The sequence below is a fragment of the Pipistrellus kuhlii genome, unplaced genomic scaffold, assembly GCF_014108245.1.
Source record: "Pipistrellus kuhlii isolate mPipKuh1 unplaced genomic scaffold, mPipKuh1.p scaffold_m20_p_13, whole genome shotgun sequence".
In the NCBI taxonomy this organism is placed as follows: Eukaryota; Metazoa; Chordata; class Mammalia; order Chiroptera; family Vespertilionidae; genus Pipistrellus; species Pipistrellus kuhlii.
Window position 1 is genome coordinate 7,636,476 of NW_023425438.1, and position 20,913 is coordinate 7,657,388.

Below are 20,913 nucleotides of genomic sequence, written 5' to 3' on the forward strand. Positions count from 1 at the left end.
TTAATTGGCTGCCTTCTGCGTGCCCCACACTAGAGATCAAGCCCACAACCTGGGCATGTGCCCTTGACCGGAATCAAACCTGGGACCCTTCAATCCACAGGTTGACGCTCTAGCCACTAAGCAAAACCAGCTAGTACTGAACTAAGAAGAAGTTTAACATGTTTCCCTATCGTGATTTAAAAAGAAAGTACAACCTGCCCCCTGGTGAAGGGGGAAGAGTGTGTGTCGCAGAAAGCAAGAGACACAAACTGTTGCGGATACAGGATCTGAAAGAGAACGGGACACTTTAGCCCACATGTGTCAAACACAAGGCCCGCGGGCCAAATCCGTCCCGCCAGGCCTTGCAATGTGGCCGGCACCACGCTGTCATCACTGCACTCCGCTGCGTTTCCATCACAATGACAGTTTATGACTGTTCAGTAAACCATTCGGCACGCGATTTAGGCTGGATTTTAGATTTTGGCCCCTTCTCTGATTGAGTTCGACACCCCTACTTTAGCCAGAGAGGCCAGAGCCAGGAAGGAGCTTGGGAGCCGGGCTCGCTGTGCTGGACTCAAGCAGGAGAAACCCTATTTTACGTTTGAACACTAGAACCAGTGGCTTATTGATATTTCCACCATCAAACAATCCTGTTGGGTTTTTCTCTGTAACTTTCAAGAAATGCCTATTTACAGACAGAAATTGATAACAGAACACTTCAGAACAAAAAGCTTGGAACAAATCTCATTATAATAAATTTAGAAAGTAACTGTCAGTAACATTATTACCCTCATTCATCTTAATAAAAATATAAAAATAGTTATGTAACAAATCAAAATGCACAGGGTACTGAAAACCTCATTTGAGTTACAATGGAAGTGAATAATGCAGGGAGGTAATACTGCCTGGATTTTTAACTAGTGTCTACCCCGGAAGCCTCATCTACAAAGACTGGCGAAAAGTTAAGTTATAGAGGTCAAGGGCAGATTCTGGCCCCAGGAGAGCTGCTGATGGGCAAGGGAAGAGACCCAGCCAGGCAGGGAAAGCAGCCTCACGACCAGGCTGCCTGAAGGACGCCGAGGACCGGAGCCCCTGGGCCAGAAGGACGTTCACCTTGGGAAAGGCTCACGTAGCTATAGCCCTTCACACTTTACGACGTGAAAATGAAATCAAATGAGCACCTACATGACTAAATGAATGTATGCCATGGCCGGTTAAAATGGCCACACACTCTTTGCCCTTTCTCCTGTGGGATCTACTGTCTGCTCTTGGATCCGGGGCTCTCCTGGTGACTTGCTTTGACCAACAGAAAGTGGTGGGGGTGGTGCCCTGTGACTTCGAAGAGGTCTCTCACGGCTTTGCTACGTCCTCTCAATTCTGCCTTCAGGTGACAAGGCCTCCCAGCTGAGTTCCCAGACATGTGAGTGACATAATAACCGGTGGTCGGCAAACGGCAGCTCTCGAGCCACATGAGGCTCTCTGGCCCTTTTGAGTTTTTAGCAAAGGCCAGCTCAGCTTAGGAGGACCTTAATTAAGTTAATAACAATGGACCTACCTATATAGTTTAAGTTTAAAAGATTTGGCTCTCAAAAGAAATTTCAATCGTTGTACTGTTGATATTTGGCTCTGTTGACTAATGAGTTTGCCGACCACTGCTTTAAGCTATTACATTTGGGGGTGGCTTGTTACACAGCAACGAGTAACTGAAGCATACGTACATCGTGTTAATATGTACTATGCTGATATAAATAAGTATGTTGATGAGATCTGAATTCATATTCATTGATATAGTTCCTCGACTTAACACACACACACACACACACACACACACACACACACTCATACACACTTATCAAAAAAGCTGCAGAGCACAGGCCTTTGAATCAAAGAACCTGGGCTCAAGACTTGGGCCTGCTCTGCCCTTGCGCCAGAGAACATTTGTGATTCTGCACAGGTAACGTACTTCTCAACCCGCTTTCATGTCCGTCAGTTCCTCACGGAGCCAGATGGCAATAAAATGAGAATAACCAAAGTGAGTGCCCTGTAAACAGCAGGGCACAGTGCACAGTTAAGCTGTCTTTGGTACCGCTACCTACGTGCCACTTACAGAATGTTTTGCTTTTCCTTCCCTGCAAAGACGCCACCGGGATCAGAGTGACTACCCTGTCGCACACGGACAAAAGGCCTTCCAGAGACTATAAAGTGCCATGAGCCCCATGGACCGTCCCATTTCTCCTTGTCATCATGCAGTGCTTAGGCCCAATGGAAGGCCCGGCGCACTCCTTCCCCCGGCCACAGAGCTCCCATCACAGTCCAGTGCCAAGAGAAGAGAAAAGAATGAAAAGAATTGGCAGGCGGCCTGGAAACCTAACCCAAGCTGAGGGAGGGAAGGACTAAAAATGGTTAAAAGCTAATTATATCACTTAAGAATGATGTCTAAACAGGATGAAACACAGGATGATGGGCCATTAAGGAAAAGAAGAGATGCAGCAAGGAATGAAGGCATAACCTGGGCTTAGAAAGGGGGGTGGGGGGACAGAGTGGTCAGGGATAAATTCGGAAGGGGATACGCACGTGTGAAAAGCACATCAGTGTCTGTCACGTGTGAGGGCTCAACTCATGAATGAATAACTGAGTGACTGACTGAACTGAAAACAGACAACTCTAATAGCATTAACAAACTGAGCGAGCACTCATCCTTAAACAGCAGGTGATATAGTCTCCCTGGGAATAGCAATTCCAGCCGGATGGAAATGAGGGAGGGAGGGGATTATTTTTTAAGATCAGGTGGGAGAAAGGTACAGATTCCTTTTGTAGTCTATGGAAGGCATAATAAATCCTTACAAGAGGGTGCTTACTTTCACCTAAGATGAGTCTCTACTTTGTCCTAAATTCTTCTTTGGCCCCTCTGAATTCTCCACACAGTTTTATCTAGAATGCCTCTAAGTTCTTAACAATGCTCTTTCCAATTATGCCGATGAAGGTCAAACAATCATAATAGGATTTTACATGCTTATGAGAGCAAATTTTGAACATGGTTCATACATGGGAACAAAGTTACATCTTGTTTTTTTGTTTGTTGGTTGGTTTTTCTCTTAAAATACTGCCACTATTACTACCTACTAGGCTCTCTTCTTTCTATTTCCATTTCCACATGATGGTTTGGTTTTCATTCTCCTGTCAAGATATGGCTTGTCTACTGTCCTCCCTAGTAAGGCGTGAACCTACGTAATATGCTGAACTAGGTTAAGCCGCAGTCTGAACATATTCTGTGCTTAGCAATTATTCAGTGTTTATTGCCTGCACAGAGGAAAAGAAAAGACACAATTTCTGACCTTAGAAACGTCCTTCTGTTGGTGAGACAAGACTGAATGCATGTAACACCCAGAACAATGCAAGGAAGTGTAAGATGAACGGCAACACGGGCGGGTCTATTTTGGGAGTTCCTGCGGGGCGCGGAGGGGCTGGCTGGAGCATGAAGACCTTTGTGGGCAAAGCGGGACTTAACTGGAGCCCTACAGGATAGACACCACCAGGAAAGGTGGAAGGGAGAGATAAAGGAACCCTGTGCTTTGAAAGGTGAGCGTGGTGTTCGCAATGGACGGTTTATAAAGTACTGAGAACTGGGCCGTCAAGAAGGGGGTTGGGGAAAAACTGCAAGGGCTTTAAAGCGAGCGAAGGCAGGAAGATAATTTTCCTCTTCTTCAACATAAAAGTCACTATGCCTAAGAGTGGGCACATTTGTTCGTCCGTCCGTCCGTCCGTCCATCCATCCATCCATGTAGGTTGGTATACATCAAATCCTATTCTAGGTACTAGAGGCTCTAAAATATCCTCTTCCCTTGAGAATCACACAGAGGAGAAAAAAAAGCTGACAAAAAAGATTCAATGATGTTATGTATTATTAAAGTGCTATGATAAAGAGATGCACGGGGATTAAGTTAAAAGGGAGTCATCCATAGGGGCTGAAGACTGAAAACACTTTGAAGAGAGGGAACTGCCATCCGAAGGAGGGGCGAAAGCTGTCGAAGGGGGAGAGGAGTCAGGTGCAAACGCCAAAGGCAGGGAGCGTGAGAGCGCTCGGGGAGGGCCGTGTCAGGCGGGAACACAGGATGCGTGTGGAGAAGGGGGTGGTGGGGAGGTGAGCAGGGGTCACTGACTACCTAAAGCACAGGAAACTGAAGAGCTGTGAGGTCGCACCCCTTCCCTGCAAATCATTTACAGCGGGGCCCCGAGTGACTTCCTCGTCCGTGTCCCCCGTTCCTGCATCAGCCGCACCTTCCCCTGAGCACGCCTCAGCTCCGAAAGCAAAGTCACAAACCACGTCCCTACGACAGTAACCATCCTGAGGTTTATGTTTACCCGGCCCACGGAAGCTTGGGGAGAAAGACGGATGGCATCTAGCTGAACCTCCTTTCCGACACCGCATTCCTAAGCGTTCCTGGCCGGTGGCCATGCAGACAGACAGAAACGTCTCCAGCTCCGGGGAGCTCCGTCTAGCTCAGGAAGCAGCCCAGTTCATTGCTGTGAGCAAACGTTTCTTCTTTAGTGAGATCACAGAGGTCTTCCTAGCGTCTACCCACGCCGAGCCCCTGCTGTGCCTCCTCCGCGCAGATGGTCCTGCCTCACTCACCCTGATCACAGTTAGCGAGCGCCGTCCCTTCTCCTCCCCTAACGCCTGGCTCTGCTCCGATTAACTGGGTTCTCTAACACACCCTGCCCCTTCCCTGTTCATAAAGACCTTGCAGGGACGTCTGTTGCTTTCAGCGATGCTCCACTCTCTTTCCTTTATGGATTAGTGATGCCCCATGTTTGCACGATGCTTCACCCCTTTCCGAGCACCTGCACGCAGATTCTCCTACCACGGTGGCATAAGAAGGGGCTGTGGCACTAGTATGTCATCTTCGCAGGAGCTTTTGTATCTGTTTTATGGTGCAGTGTAAAAAACATCAACAGGGAAGTCATGTCAAATATGTCGGAGAGAATCTCAGGGTCTCGGACAGGACGAAGGTGAGGGGGTGTCATGTATTTTGAGACAAGAAAGAAGGAAGAAGTAATTGCCAGAACAGCCTGAAACGTCTACTCCAGTTATGGACAAGTAACGGGTACTCACCTTCACTAAGGACCAGAGATGTTCCCAGAGGCATAAGCACAACTATACACGCAACAAGCACAGGTGCTGAGTGCCTGGCCCTGGGACTGAGGGAGACAGGGAGAGGAGGCAGAGTCTGGATAGTAAACGCAGAGCAGAAGTGGAAAGGAATGAGATGACTTAGTCTAAATGACGCCGAAGTGGCCTGGGGAAGGAAGGTCATGGCAGAGGATGAGGGAGCCTCTTAGAAGGAGAAGCGGGATGTGAGGCCTCTGTTTCCAAGCAGGGTCTTCCCAAAAGCCCAGCCCAAGGGCCAGCGCTACGGTGGTGCCAGGAAGCCCCTCAGAACAGACCTGCGGCCCTTCACGCTCGGGGAGGAGCCGATCCTACAGGCTAAGTGGATGTCCTGTTGCTACGACCAGAAGGCCCGCCCCTCCCCCTCCCCATCAAGCCAGAGAGAGATGTGTCTGTTACTCCAGAAAATACTGCAAAACGTAGCCTCTCTGCCTCTGCAAGCACTGGGTCTGGTAGATGTGATGACAAATGTGAAGAATCTTTGGGGGGGGTGGAGGGGAGGGACTCCAAGGTGTAAGGTTTCATCCTACTGGTCACCATGGCCAGGCTCCTGTGAGAGTCACTGCAGAGGATGGACTGACCTGCCAGCTGTGGAGGGCCTCCTCACTGTCTCCCCGCTACCTCCCGAGGGGCAGGTCTGCCTGGACAGCTCCCGGCCTGCCCAAGTGCCCGGCACCCCGGCATGAAGGATCTGTGAGGACTCGTGGCTGCCCCTGGCTAACACCTGGCTTGGATCCGAGGAACCACACCGGTCAACGCCAAGCTGCTGTAACGGCTCAGCGGTTTCTCCGCAGAGGCGGGAGAAGACCGGGTGTCCCTCCTGGCTGGGGAGAACACACCTGCATGCTGGGAACTGAGCCTCCCAGGATGCTCGCACACGAGACAGGAGGAGGCTCGTAAACCGAGGACAGACCGACCTTGTTGGCAGCGTGCAGCAACCGTCCGCCGTGAGTCTGACTTGAGTTTCGTAGCTATCCAGGGGGCACACGGCCTGCTGAACGGAGGGGCACTCCACAGTGCTGCAGTCCACGCTGAACACTGGAAGGGGCAGACAGAGGCACCGTTTACTGAGACATGTTACTGGCATTTTGACCGAGTCCCCGCATGAAACCCTGGCTCGGGACACGTCTCTGCAGCGGCCTCGCTTCCCAGAGGCCTGTCCGGACTCGGGCTTGTTCGTTCCACTCAACGTCCGAGAACGGCCACCGCCCCGGGTCTTCGCCCGCGGAGAGCGGGGGACAGGACACGTCAGAGTCCGGAGGAAGACGCAGAGAGGGCCGTCAGCCAAGGGTGGTTATGCGGGTGGATGCGCTTCTAATGAAACAGTTCAAGAGATGCACAGGGGACGGTTTCGGCCGAAGCGTTTACCCAGCAGGTGAAAGAAGTCTGACGAACGGTTGGAGAGACTTGTAAAGAGGAAATCACTGTATGTAGCCTGGACCTGTTCACAGGCCAGGCCGGACACACAACCGGAGGACCAAGGGAGTTAGAAATGACCCAAAGCAAGAAACAGCCAGGGCACCACGGCGGATCGCACGTGGCCAAGAAGGGGAGTGAACAGCCGAGGATGACTGAGCACATGCCACTGGAGCCGACGGAGGGAGGCAGGCGGGCAGCGGGCAAGAGAGATCGGGGCTGAGCGCCTGGTTACTGCACGCCTGGCATTCTGATGCATGTATGTCCCTAACAACAGCTTCCTGTTTTATGGATGGTGGTTATCTTAAATGTGGTCATTAAAAGTAACAGACAAATCTGCAGAGGAAGGCTCGGACCTTTTTTTTTTGGGGGGGGGGGGGGAGGAGGGAATGAAGCAGCAGGTACCATACATTTTAATCCCATCAAGCACACGTTGAGGGGGGGAAAGAAGAAGAAGAGAGAAACAGACATGGTCCCTCCCTGGAGGAATGGGGCACCAGGGGATCATTTCCCTGCTTCTCTGAAGAGGCGGCGGGAGGTCGGGATCCGTGAGCCCAGAGCGCAGACACGCGGAGTGCGGATGAGACCCATCTCCGCGCGGGAGGAGGGACGGGCGTACCTGGCTTGCACTCGTAGAGGTCGCAGCACTCCCCCGGCTTGCCCGAGGCCTTGGACACCAGGATGTTCAGGTAGCCTGGCTGGCACACTTTGCGCAGGCAGCCCGCGGGGTCGCACACGCAGCGGCTGGGTAAGGGGCAGCACTTCCCGGGCGGAGCGTAGCCCTCGATCAGGACGGAGTCCTCCGGGCAGCGCGGGGAGAACTGCACTTCGCAGCGGGCCTTGGAGCAGTCCGGCTTCTCTTCTGGACGGGAGACACAGAGGTTAGCGCGGGCCGGGGGGGGGGGGGGGGGGGGGCGGGCGCGGGGGGTGCTGTCCGCAGAAGCACACGCCGCCCTGAGGAGCCAGAGAGGACGGGAGGGGAGAAGCCTGGTGAAAACCCTCACCGCCATGACATCTCCCCCGAGGTCTGCTCCCGACACCGGGCTGGGAGGCCGACCCTGCCTCCGTCTCCACCTTCCCTCTCACTTGTGTTGAACGATCCACGTCCAACGCACTGGCCAAGACGAAGACAGGCAAAGGGAAGGCGCCTACAGGGTCTGGAGAATCGGAACACTGAACGCAGTCACTGACTAAATGAGAGATCCCTGCACTCAGAGGCAGCCTTGAGGGCTGTTCTCTGAAAAGAGTGCACGCGTAAGTAACAAAACAGACCCGCACGTAAATCATGGCTGCTCCAGGGGCGAGACAAGGCCCATGACAGTCAGCACGGAAGCGCTCAGCCTCCGTGCTCCGGTGGCTGAGGAGAGGAGCTTATTAAGATGCTATGACTCTGGGATGTGGAATCCCAGCAAGGAGGCCGGCGGGCCAAATTCCCATGTAATTTCCCCTAAATGGCATCTGGTGTGTTTCTGTCTCCAGCAGAGATCCAGCAAATGTCCCGCGTTCCCTTTTCTCTAGCAGGATGCACTCATCTGTCGCTGCACCTCAGTCTTAAAAACCGGCCAAGCAAAGCTCTAGCTTCCGGAGCCATCGGTACATACCTCAGCTCACTCATTTACCTTCTTAAGAAATGTACACCAACATGAATTAGGTCATTGAGGAAAGACTGAAATAAACCAAAAGCACGCGTCACAGTAGCCTCAGGACCTTGGGGGTGGGGGTGGGGAGGTGGGAGGCTGGGGAGATGGTACCACGCAGTATCAGGGTACGCTACCATAAGCTCTGTCTTTCCTCATGCAAAACCCACATAGGATCACAAAGAAGGGTTAGACCTAGTTCACAGTCTTCTCCTTTGAAAACATTCACCTCTTTGTAGATAAAGAGGCTGTAGCCGAGAGGAGAAGAGATCCGCCCAAGGTCAGTGGTAAACCTAAGGCGAGAATCACGGTCTCCTCGCTTTCAGCTCTCCTGGTCTTCATTGCACGGAAGCAGATCTATTTCCCAAGCCACGTGTTCCCCGGGCCATTTTCTACCTCAGCTGCTGTATCTCTAATTTAACCGTCCATCTTCCTTATCTAACTCCTTCATATCCAATCAAAACACAGTACAGAAAAGTCTTCCTCCTCACAGCTCTACTTCATTCATTCAAAAATCCGTACTGAGCTCCCGCTGTTCCAGCAGCCTGGAGTACCCCATACAAAGAAGAAGCATTGACCCCTGACCTAAAAACAAAAAAAAACACACAAAACTTACAATGCAGTGGAGGGTGACGGAAAATAAACAACAAACAATATGCATAAGCAAACTAGGGAGATAATAGAGGGTAGTAAGTGGAAAGAAAAGAACAGAGCAAAGGGGAATGAGAGGATGCATAGGAGAAGAGGGAGCAGTGAAAACCTGGGGAGAGGCTGATATTTGAACAAAGACCTGAAGGAGTGAGGGCTGGGCCGTGGAGAGGGCTGGGGAAGAGCATCCCCCAATCGTGTGCCCCAGGACTGGCACGGGGAGGCAGAGGAGGGAGCAGCAGGATAGATGGAGGATTGCAAGTATCTTCTTCTTCTTTTTAAAAAAATATATTTTGTGTTTTTTTTTTTACAGAAAGAAAGAGAGAGGGATAGAGAGTTAGAAACATCGATGAGAGAGAATCATCGATCAGCTGCCTCTTGCACACCCCCTACTGGGGATGTGCCCGCAACCAAGGTACATGCCCTTGACCGGAATCGAACCTGGGACCTTTCAGCACGCAGGCCGACACTATCCACTGAGCCAAACTGGTTTCGGCTCAAGTATCTTCTTTTCATCCAATAAAACTACAGGCAACTGCATGGAGTTGTAAAGGGGAATTCCACTCTTGGATCCCTGTCAGAATGGGCAGAACAGAGCAAAAGGCTGAGGAGGAGACAGTGAATCTCGACTGTACGGGGACTGGCGGAGATGGAGTTTGTAAGCTGCACCTAGGAGACGGCGTATCTGGCTGACACAAACACACGATCTCCTAATTAATAAGAGTTCTGTGACTTCAACTGCAAACAGCTCTTCATTCCTACTCTTGTTAATGGGCCAAAATTAATTCTTTTCTCCATCACATTTTATTACGTTCTAATTGTGTGAAATAGTTGGTATCTATAATCACTTTTCAAACATATGCATCAATAAAACTTGTTTTTATTAAAACCCAACACATTAGATCTTCCTCTTTGGCTCTTTTTGTTTCGTTAAACAGTCCCAACATTGTCATCTGTTGATGTGTGTTCTGCAGTTAGGGCCTTAAGAAATTTGTTTACTTCTTAAGAACTGCCTTTGTAATACACTGTTGCAAAAAACACCCCTTGGAAAAGACTTAAGAATGTTAAAAAAGAGGGTTAAATCTGATTAAGTGCTATTTTCAACTTTTCTCAAGATGTTCATACTGGTTTTCCCTTTAACTCACTCATACACTCAATTAGATTTTAAATCATCCTTGTCTTAGAATAAACCTGTTGCAAAAGATCCAGCTGGACTTAACTCCTAAAATTAAATTTTAAAAAATGTGTAAGCTTGCTTACTATTAACCTGTAGCTCTCTCTTTTGTGTGTGTGTTAGCGTCATTTGGTCTTATCTTCAGAGTCACACTTTCTCAATGAGCTGTTTCACATTCTACCTCTTTCTCATATAGGAATTATCTGTTCTATGATGTTTTCATAAAACCCACCTGGAAACTGTCTCTACTCGGCATTTTTATTTTAAAGCAGGGAGCAACAGATTTCTTCTTTGTCGATTATTCACCTGTTCTACCTCTTTTAGAATAATCTTTTCTTACTAACGTACTTGAGTCAGAAATGTTATTTGATTCATCTAGATTTTCAAATTCATTTAAGGCTTTATTGATCAAATTTTCTTACTTGTAGTTTATATGTTCAATTCTTTTAAATGTTTTAGTTTCTTCCTTCTTTGCCTGTTTCATTGATTTTTCTTCTGTAGTATTTTAAGATCAATGCTTAGTTTGCTTTTATTTTATTTCACTAGAAATGTTAATTTTAATACTTTATTCAAATGCTGCTTTGGTTACATTCTAATTTTTTATATGCATTATTCTCAATGTAACTCATTTCTAAATAATCTATAATTCAACTTTGGTTTCTTCCAAAATAAAGACTTTCCTCTGAAATAAATGCTGTTGAATTTCTATGTCAATGAATTTTTCTTGGGGGTGGTGGCTTTCCTTTCAATTTTTAATTTATAGTTATATTGTCTTATTGCCTGAGAATGTAGGCTATACAATGTTCTACTTCTGTGATATTTTTTGTTTTGTTTTCTTTTTTGGTATGTGTGGCCTATTGCCAACTTTAAAATACATAGATATTTATAAAACTTAGATATTTATAAAGTTTGGATACAAACTTCCAAATCTATCAAATCAAGCTTTTCTGACATTCAGACTCCCTGTATCTTACATTTTTAACCTAATTTCCAGGAAGGATCTATAAAAATCTCCCACTATGAACCCGTATCTTCTCTTTGTGTTTCTAACATTAGGTTTTTACTTTAAATTTTCAAGACTGGGTTGTTTACTTTATGACTACCAGGCATAAGATTCAAGTTATATAGTGACGTGGCAAATTGTAAGATAACGTTTTCAAATCATTTCGATTTCTAAGATCTCTTTCTTTTTATTTTGTAATTGTTAACCTTCTTCGCTTTATTCTTCTCTTCCTTCAACCCTCTGGTCACCTTTCAACAGAGTATCCAGAAGCCTTGCTCACCCAGTGACTTCCCCTCCCCCAACCGGTCAGCAGCCTGTCACCTAAACCCAACCACGGTCACCACAGCATCAGGGATTGCTTTTCTGATACCTTTTTTTTCTCAGCCTGTTTCTAAAGAAGTCTTCCAGTACATTTCATCTCTTCCATGGAGAAACTGAGAAGAAAAACTACAGCCACACCATGTATTTTCCATCATGTAGAAGGCTTTTCTGACGTTACCTCTGAAATTTTAATTTTATCCATTTGAGAAGCCTCTTCTCTCCTGACAGTCCCCCTACGATGTCTATTATAATACTTAAGTTAATTAACAAGCTTTGAAGTCTGGTTGCCCTGCCAACAGCACTTTGAAACTGGAATTTTTAATAATAACCCCACCCCAAAAAAAACCCCAAACAAAAAACAAAAACAAAACAACAACAACAATAACTGCCCTAGATATACCAAGACTAAAGTGACAGCACTTGCAATGGCGCTAATTAAGGGACCATCCGCTGGTTTCATTATTTTAATAGTCTTCCTATAACAGGTTAGCCCTTAAAATATCGACAGGGTCACTATTATTAGTTACAGTAATTCGAGAGAGTTCGTACCACTCAGTCATTTTAACAGGTTGGCCAACTGCAGGCCTCCACGTCCACATGTCAACAGAAAGTGCAGTCATGATCTAAGCAATAAAATGCATCCAAGAGCATTCAGTTTAAACACAGATTTAGGTAAAACCTAAGTCAAATGAAATACTACTAGATGGGTAAAGAGAGAAGAGAAAAATTATACAGCCAGATGCTAATTATATCTACTTCATTTTTATAGAATACCACACATTTACCACCAAGTCTTCCTCCTCTTTCAAAATCTCTAAAAACAACAGCAGATATGCTAACCACTTATTAATGGAAAACAGGGCTGGTAAAATTCAGATAGGCAACCACAAAGTCCATGCTGCTGGCTACTTGGTCCTTTCCTGAAATCCATCCTAATTATATATATATATATTCTCTCTCTCTCTCTCTCTCTCACACACACACACACACACTTGCAGTCAGAATCATTCTGAGATGATAGCTATTTCAAAAAACCCCAGTTTGATTAGACCCGATGATGCCAGAATTTGGTAGGCAGAACCCAGAGTAAAGAGGGAAGGAGTCTGCGATGCATTTTCCCCACACCTCACTCTGGTCACCTCCCTCCTTCATAAGCTGGAGTCCCCGAGTAGCAGGGCATCGGCCCCGGGCAGCACAGGGGCCGCTGGGTGGTCCTGGGAGTGAAGTCTGCTCAGGGTATGCGCTGAGGTGCCATCAGTGACGTCCCCTCCAGGCCTGTCACTCACTCATTCACCAAGTCCTTACTGAATGGCCTCTGCGGAGAGGAAATGAAACAAGGCCTCACTTCCTGGATGCACGATTCCAGAGGAGTCAGACAATAAACAAAGAGCCACACAGCCTGACGCCAGGTGGTGATCCATGCTCCGAAGCAGAAACAGTGAGGAGGGCAGACTGTGCTCGCCTGGCGGGGGAGGGGGCAGGTGTCCGAGGACATGGCACCTGAGCAGAGGCCTGAACGAAAGGAGAAGGCACACCAAGGGCAGGGTGGGCATGTCTGGGTGCGGGGAGCAGCCAGAATAAAGGCGTAGCCAAAACTGGTTTGGCTCAGTGGATAGAGCGTTGGCCTGCAGACTGAAGGATCCCGGGTTCGATTCCGGTCAAGGGCATGTACCTTGGTTGCGAGCACATCCCCAGTAGGGGGTGTGCAGGAAGTAGCTGGTCGATGTTTCTCTCTCATTGATGTTTCTATCTCTCTATTCCTCTCCTTTTCTAATTCATCCCCCGCCCCCTCCACACACACACATTTTTATTTAAAAAAAAAAAATCAATAAAATGTATATTTTTAAAAATGATCCTACTCTCCAAGTACAAAAATATACCTCCTGACTATTAAGGAGAAATCTAAACTAGTGTAAGTCACCAGTAAAAATATATCAATAGAAAAACATCCCGATGGGTGTTTCTGAGTAAGAATTCAATTCTCATAACAGAGAAATGAAAGCAATCTCTCCTAACTGGGCACCTACTAGGTGTGAGGAGTCATGCCTCTACTTGCTGTCACACCCCTCTGCACTCTCATGTGAGAGAGAGAGAGAGAGATGCCATCTAGTTGGCAGAGGCGGCGGCAGGCACAGAGAAGCTTGGCCCGGGTCACAAAGCCGGGGGCGGGGGCTCCCAGGCCCACCACACTCTCCCCACGAAGCCCTCCACGCTGGAAGCAGAAGGAACTGCAACTTCCCTGGTCAGCTCTCCTGGAGCTGGGCACTTCGTCAGTGGTGGGCTTTCTGCTCACATACAGAACACAAAAGCAACTTCACACACACACCACACACACACACACACACACACACACACGGTTCCGGGTCTTTGGTGTGTCCTCATCTCTCTCCGGGGGGCCGCCCTCCCAGCCTCATGGGCTCCGAGGCCTCACAGCCACCCCCCAGTAAAAGGAGGGACCTTCTGGTACCCAGGATTATGTGGTTCTCCGAGCTTCTGTTACAAACGCGAGGCCTACGTTTTAAAGTTTGGAGGCTGACTCCTTTAAAGTTACGCTGGGAATTCTTTTCATTCACATTCCACGATTTTATCATAACCTTTTTTGGCAAGCCGCGCGGTGAAGACTTGCTCCGCACAATCATAACCCCGAGGGGGAAGAATTAGGCTTGTTGATACAGTCCCAGAAACATTTCATATTTCAGCTCGCTCAGAAACCCCAGCTGCACTTTCCCAGCCTTTTCTCTCACTCTGCCTTTGAGGATGTGACAGCGATGGAACCCGCAGAGCCTTTTCTCCGTGGTTTTGCTCAAGATGCCCTAGTCCATTGTCTTCAAAGGCCTAACAAAGTTACAGTCTGCATCCTCGTAGAACATAAATCAGCCAAATAGGAATTTGAAAATTATGTTATCTGTAAAACTGTCACGTGTGACACTCCAATGGCTCCCAATGCCGGCCGTGCATTACAATCACCTGTAAGACTCTGAAGAACCCCCCCCGCCCCTCTGGATCCACTTTAAATCAAACCAGGATACCCGGGGGAGGAGCCTGGGTGTTCATGTCTGGTTCCATCGCTCCCTGGAGATGCTCCTGTGACCGGGGCTGAGAATCACTGTGTCAGTCCTGCGAGCAACCTGGGAATCTGTACAGTGACGTTCCCTATTGACAGCAGGGCTTGGCCAGGGGCATGTTCCAATGGCAGCTGGCCAATCGCCAAGCAGCCCTCCAGCTCTCTGCCGCCCCGCCACCCCCTGTGGACTCCATGCTGCCATGAGCCCTGCTGTCCCTCTAGGAATGGCCAGGATGTCACTGAAAAGGATGCTTTAGATTAGAGCTGTGCTACCAAAGGATGGCCTCCGGACCAGCCGCATCAGCCTCCCCAAGGACCTACTGCATCACGGCCTGCATTTTAGCAAGAGTTCCAGGTACTGAAGCTGCTGTCAAGATGGAGACAGGCTGCCTCTAGCGGGGTGGCCCTCACACAGTGGGCCGTGGGCCAGAGCGTGAGCATCTCCTGGGCACTTACTGGAATTGCACGTTTTAAGATCCCACATCAGACCTCAGAATTAGAAACTCCAGAGCCGTGTCCGGCGATCTGAGCAACCCAAGCTCCCCCCGCCCCCAACCCACACACGTGGTGCTCATGCCTCCTCCAGCCTGAGAACCACAGAGCCAGAATAATGATTCTCAAACCTGGCGGCATACTAGTATACAAATTCCACCCCCACCTCTGCCAGGGGATCTTTCCCAGAACTTTCTTTTACTCTGAGAAAGTGTCAGGCCTCAAATGTGCACGTAGGTATCCTGCTGAATCTCAAATCACAGTTTACGAAAATGTATTAGAAGTTTGAGCCAGAGACATTTTATTTCGTTATCTGTTCATTCCCACCAAGGAGCGCGTATTCAATTTACTCCGTAAGGGATTTGCCATTCAAATAACTTACATTTCTATATTCAGACACAGCAACACATTTTCAAAACGTAGCGGCATTTAAAAATCTGGCAATGAAACGGGCCAAAGGATGGTTTGGGTAAATGTACAAAGTAGTCATGGTTGGCTTTAAAAAGATGGTATTTTTACCTAAAACACGACAGCCTTCTCTAAATACCTGTCCCCTTTTCTGTGGTTCCCCACCCCTTTTTTTGGGCCATAAACACAAGCCCACACACACACACACACAGGAATGAAAGGTATGAGCGAATGGGACAAGTGACTAATGAGGAAAAACTTCAATGAACGAGATGTGTACAGGCAGCCCAGCGACATCTGAAGAGGAATCTTCATCAACAGCTTGAAAATGTCACAGAGGCATAAACACTGGGAGCGAGGCTCTCGGGGTGGCGTTCGAGCGGAAGGCAGCGTCCATTACAGACACAAACAAAGCCTCTGTTTTGCCGAGTGATTATGGGACTCTGGGTGGGTTCCCTCCAAATGCTTCAAGGTCTCCTCCCTGAGGAAGAGATGCTTCTCCCGCTGTGTAATGATGGCACTGGTGTGAGGAAATAGAGCCCAGCGCCAAGTTTTCAAGACGTGAGGATGGAGGGCCCGGTTTTCTTCACCAGGGGCGTGTGGATTTCTGCGAGGAACATCCTCCAGCCGGGAGGGAGAGCCTGGCCTGTGGGCTCAGGCCCCAGGGACTCTCAAGCCCTAAGGAGGACCAACCTATGGTTTTTTAATGAAAGGAGAAGCCAGCTTTTTGTTTTGTTTTTTTCTTGGAACTCCAGTATTTGTTAGTGCTGTGGAGTTTTAGTAGTCCAGTAGAAATGTGATCTTACTGTGATTCTAAAAAACAGGAACAGTCATACCAGTAAATAGTGTCAATAAACTCCTGAGCCCCTGAGGGTGTATGGCTTTCCATCCTCTTTAGAAGGCCTCCAAAGGATATCATGCGCTGGTCTGAGGTCTTCAGGGGTTCCTGGAAGGGACTATACTGACACAATTAAAATGAGACACCAAGAATAAAAAGCGTGCTGAACAGCACAGAGGAAGGACAGAGGGCCGTGGGGCGCGGCTCTGTCTGTGCTGACCACCGCGGCCACACTGAGCAGCAGCAGCTACTCACCGCTCCGCGGCAGTCCTCAGGAGGGTTTGCACACCTGAGAAAATCCCATAAGGATAAAGGCTTCTGAAAGAATAGTTTGGCTGCTTTGTTTTCTTTCCTCCTTCCTTTTTGTTTTTAACTAAAAATAAGTTACCCCTAGGTTGCACCACTCATTTGCTACTTAAAAAGGGTTCCTTTAGGCTAATTTTTCATCTTTTATGTGAGAGTCAGTGTAGTTACTAGTAGTTGACAACAAAGGTTTCGGAGCCAGAAAGAACTATGTTCAAATCTTGGCTTTTTTACAGCTAGCCGTGTGATCTTAGGCAACTTTCATACCTTCTCTGTGTCCGTTTCCGCAAGGTTCCTGTAAGAGGTAAGTGAAAAAGGATATATGGCAGGGAGCCGTGTGCCTGCCATATCTTAGTGTACAACAGATTATTCATCATCCATTATTAGAAGTCCAGGCTTTGAGTCAGATCTCAGAATACTCCTATACTCATATAAATACTTATTCTACAAGATTGCTGGGGGGATTAAAAAAATATATACATTCTTTGACATAACAATGTTATAGTTATAGAAAATAAAATATTACATTTTAGAAATAAAAGAATATTTCATATACGGGGTGGGCAAAAATACATTTACAGTTGTGAGTATAAGAAACAGAATTTATTCTTGTAGTATTTATTAATTACTGTATTATTTTTCCATTTGAACCACTGTAAACCTACTTCTGCCCACCCCTGTATGTGTGCATTTATGCCTATGTAGACACACACACACACACACACACACACACACACGGCACTCTCAGACCCTCAGGTTAGCTCACGTCTCCCTCTCAGTTAATTTTAAACACAGAATCCCCAATATTATGTACAGCATCCCCAATATAATACACAGATTCACATCATTCAATGTTTGCTATTGTTGATAAAAGTGAAATTGAGTTATGAAATTCACACATATGAAATTATATCCCCCCCCACACACACACACACCACACACACACCACAAACACAGTCATGTTAGGATGCCGGAAAGTTTTCAAGGGCTGTTTCTCTGCCAGCCTCCAATACTTTCTTAATTCCTTTTTTTTTTTTTTTTTTTTAATAAAAAGGGCTACTCTTTGAGAAAGCAGCCTTTGCTCTGCCCAGAGAGAAGGAAGTGCCTTATACAGGTCGCTTTCCCTGGAGATTCTTCCCCAGCCGTTTCTGCATTCGAGATCTGCATTCGAGATGTGCTGACGAGCCTGGCTCACAAAGTCATCGAGTGGACGAGGGGGCGTGTAACGGTAACGAGCGACTCCCCGCACAGAGGCCTCCGGACACGGAGACCTCCGCGGCCAGGTGCTGCCTGGTGAGAAAGCACTTCCTTCATGGCCAGCCACCTCTCAGAGCAACCCCGTTCCCTTCCCACGGCTCTCTCTGACCCACCCTCCTGGCGGGTCCTGGGCTCCAGCACCAGCTTCCTAATCAGCCTCACTGGGGGCCGAGCCCCTGGAAGGGCCCCGGGTTTCTATGCCTCCTTTGTATCCTTTGTGTACCCACGGCGTCAACCCCGGGCCACGGCCCCTGCCAAGAGGGCACCTGGAGACTGCAAACATGCGCGCTGCAGCTGAGCAAAGGGATGTATTTACTTTCCACCCTGAACTACAACTTGACCTGCAGCAAAAACAAAAATACTGCAATGTTGTATTTTTTCCCAGAAACGATAATTATAGTACTCCAAACATTTTTCAGGCTTCAAGCTACCAAAATGGAAAAAGCATTTCAGAAAATAATTTATTAAACGGGCACTTGTAGTCTCGGTAGCCCTTACATGGAAATCCTACCTTTCCTTCCCCCCTCCATCGCCATTAAAGGGCCTGGCTCCGGGCTCCGAACCCTCGTCCAGGGGGAGGTGGGTGCGGCCTGCGGAGCGCAGAGGTGGACGGCTAAATGAAGAGCCCTCCCCGTCCCCTCAGGCAGCACGGGTTTCAGCTCCCCTTTCCACATCAAAAACACGGCGAGTGGAGGACTCCTGCGGGGTGATACAGAGCTGCTTCTGGCTGAAGACCCGCCTGAACCAAAAGCAGGCCTCTTCTCGGAATCACCTAAATCCCAGCTCATTTGTTCTCCCATTTCCTCCCCTCCTTCTCCCCCTGGCCCTTTCCCTCCAGCCCACGTCTTCCCGGGTCCAGCATCCCGGACCTCCACTGCACCCTCACGCTTGCCAACGCTCCGTAGGTCACTGGTTCTCGCCCGAGCACACTGGAGGGCTTGTCAGGCATGGAATGCTGAGCCTGACAGCAGAGGTGCTGGCTTAATGGGTCCGCCTTGGGGACTTCTAACTACTTCACGGGTTACGGATGTGGCAGTCCAGGTATCATGCTTTGACAACTGCTGCTTTCAACCAGAGCTGTTTGAACATTTTAGTCTCTTATAAGCTCTGCCATCATCTCACCCCCACCCTCACCCCCTCAGCCCCGTAGGCAGAGCTGCCTCTGTCTGTCTGTCTTGACACATGCACTAGAGCTGACCCCAGGTACAAGAGGACAGTGACATGCTTGATGAACCTGACCGAGGTGAACAATAGCAGTCAGTGTGCGTGGAGATAGGATTCAGAGAGGACCTTGTGCAGAGAGCAGGCAGACCGCTCAGCCCCGTAAGTTGGGCAGCAAAGAGAAGGGAGGGCTGCTGCACAGTGAACACTTGCTTCGTGGTTGGGGCTGTTCCCACATTTCAGGGATACAGCTTATTCCCAAAACTTTTCGAATACAACAAAGGACACAATGATTCCATAAATGAGGCTAGCAAGAATAAATTAAAGAAGACAGAATAGTCAGGGATGAACTAATTCTCACAAATTCCTACTCCAGGAATTAGGAATCTGTGGGAACATGGAAATTAAGAGTGACATGACACTCAATTCTGCAAGTATTGCGGGCATTGGGCTCTATACGGTTGCTAGACTTAGGTACCTTTTACTGTTTTGCTCCTCAATACCTACTGTGTAGCCCTTGTCCATATAGTATTCCAACCAGTGGGAAGGCAGAAGAGTGGAAGGGAAGGGCACAACTCTAAATGGCATCATCTGAAAAGTTACACTATTGAGTCTGCTCCCTTCCTATGGCCGGGGCTTAGTCACATGGCTACACTTTACAGCAAGGGAGTCTGGAAAATGTAGTTTTATTCTGAGTGGCCATATCTCACATTAAAATTTTCTACTTATGGGACAAGGAGAAGATAGACACATGGACATGGGGACAACAAGAAATCTCTAAATCAGTTTCCTAAGAAAATAAAGTATGTAAACAAGGGAAGCACGTCGCCCTTTGAAGAATGAAAGTTAAATTAGCATCCTGAAGAATCAGTTGAGAAACACTAAAATTAGCAGCAATACATGTGCTTCTTACTGAACACCTACATCAATGTGTTAAAAGCACCGGAAAGAAGATTCTGAATCATTTAACAATTCCACAGATATTTTATTATCAACTACCATGTATGAGGCACTTAATGAAAGCAAGAATATATATATATATAACTCTTAGCCACTATTGAGCTAGATTTTCCACACTTATAAACTTTAAGCAGAAAGTCTTGGCTTCTTTTGAAATGTTCTAAATTGAAAGTTTTCAACAAATTAAACTAATCCTTCTTACAATTAAGGTATGAACACAAGGATTAGAGATTTGAAGATTTAATTACAGAGGCTTGGAGGAGTTAATATGCTTGTTCTTGCATATAAATGTTGGAACGGTTCTATCCACAGGACTGACTTGTCAAAGAACCAGTTTGTCAGAAATTCTGAGCTGTAAGTGGAGCCAACGGTGGCCTAGAGAAGACAATTGTCTTGGCCAAGGGTCACTTGCCCAATGAGTGTTGGGGCAGGGCCAGAAGCCAGGTCTCCTGGAGAATCCTACACCAGTTCCACCAGGACAAAACTGTCACCCCACCTTTCTCATCCTTTGATCTGCAGTCTGCATCTTTCCATGACAGTCACTCATCTCTTTCATAATAATTAACCTGTTAACCGGGGAGTTCCCTTTTTAATTACGCAACGTATATAACGGGCGCATACTCTTTCACTAGGATGTGTCAGTAGGTCACAACCGGTGGACATAATTTCATATTATTATTTTATTTATATATACTTAATTAAAATAAATGAAATATATATTTTTTCATTTATTTATATATAAAGCACAAAGAAAAATACAAAATTACAAACAAATAGAAAAGAATACCAACAAAAAAATGGAAACATCGAATTAAAAAATTATAAACTTTACAAACAATTATAAAGATTACAAAAAATATATACGGTACTGTCCATTTCAGGGCGCAACATATATTTCAAGGACGTATTCATACGTCCTCCCCGTTCCAGATATTATGTTTAAAGAATTTATAGGTCCTGCTCGGTTAACAGGTTAATATTGCTTAGACGCCAGTTTAAAAATCTGACCACAAAGCCCCTTTATCATGCTATCAGCTGAACATACAAACGAAACCAAACCAAAACAAACCCGCTGTACGTGGAGC

At 47.4% G+C, this 20,913-nt stretch overlaps 1 protein-coding gene across 6 annotated transcripts in view; it reads right to left on the bottom strand.

Annotated features, from left to right (window-relative positions):
• The window catches only part of CRIM1 (cysteine rich transmembrane BMP regulator 1), a 158,925-nt gene that overhangs the window by 73,662 nt on the left and 64,350 nt on the right, over nt 1-20,913 (bottom strand). For 5 of the 6 annotated variants that reach the window (XM_036434768.2, XM_045580527.1, XM_045580530.1 and 2 more), the window contains 2 exons: nt 7,182-7,424; nt 6,064-6,184 (listed from right to left, as the gene is read on the bottom strand). In XM_036434768.2, coding sequence (XP_036290661.1) covers nt 6,064-6,184; nt 7,182-7,424 — 364 coding nt within the window. The remainder of the gene's footprint in view (nt 1-6,063; nt 6,185-7,181; nt 7,425-20,913) is intronic. The other variant, XM_045580529.1, reaches the window with a different exon arrangement.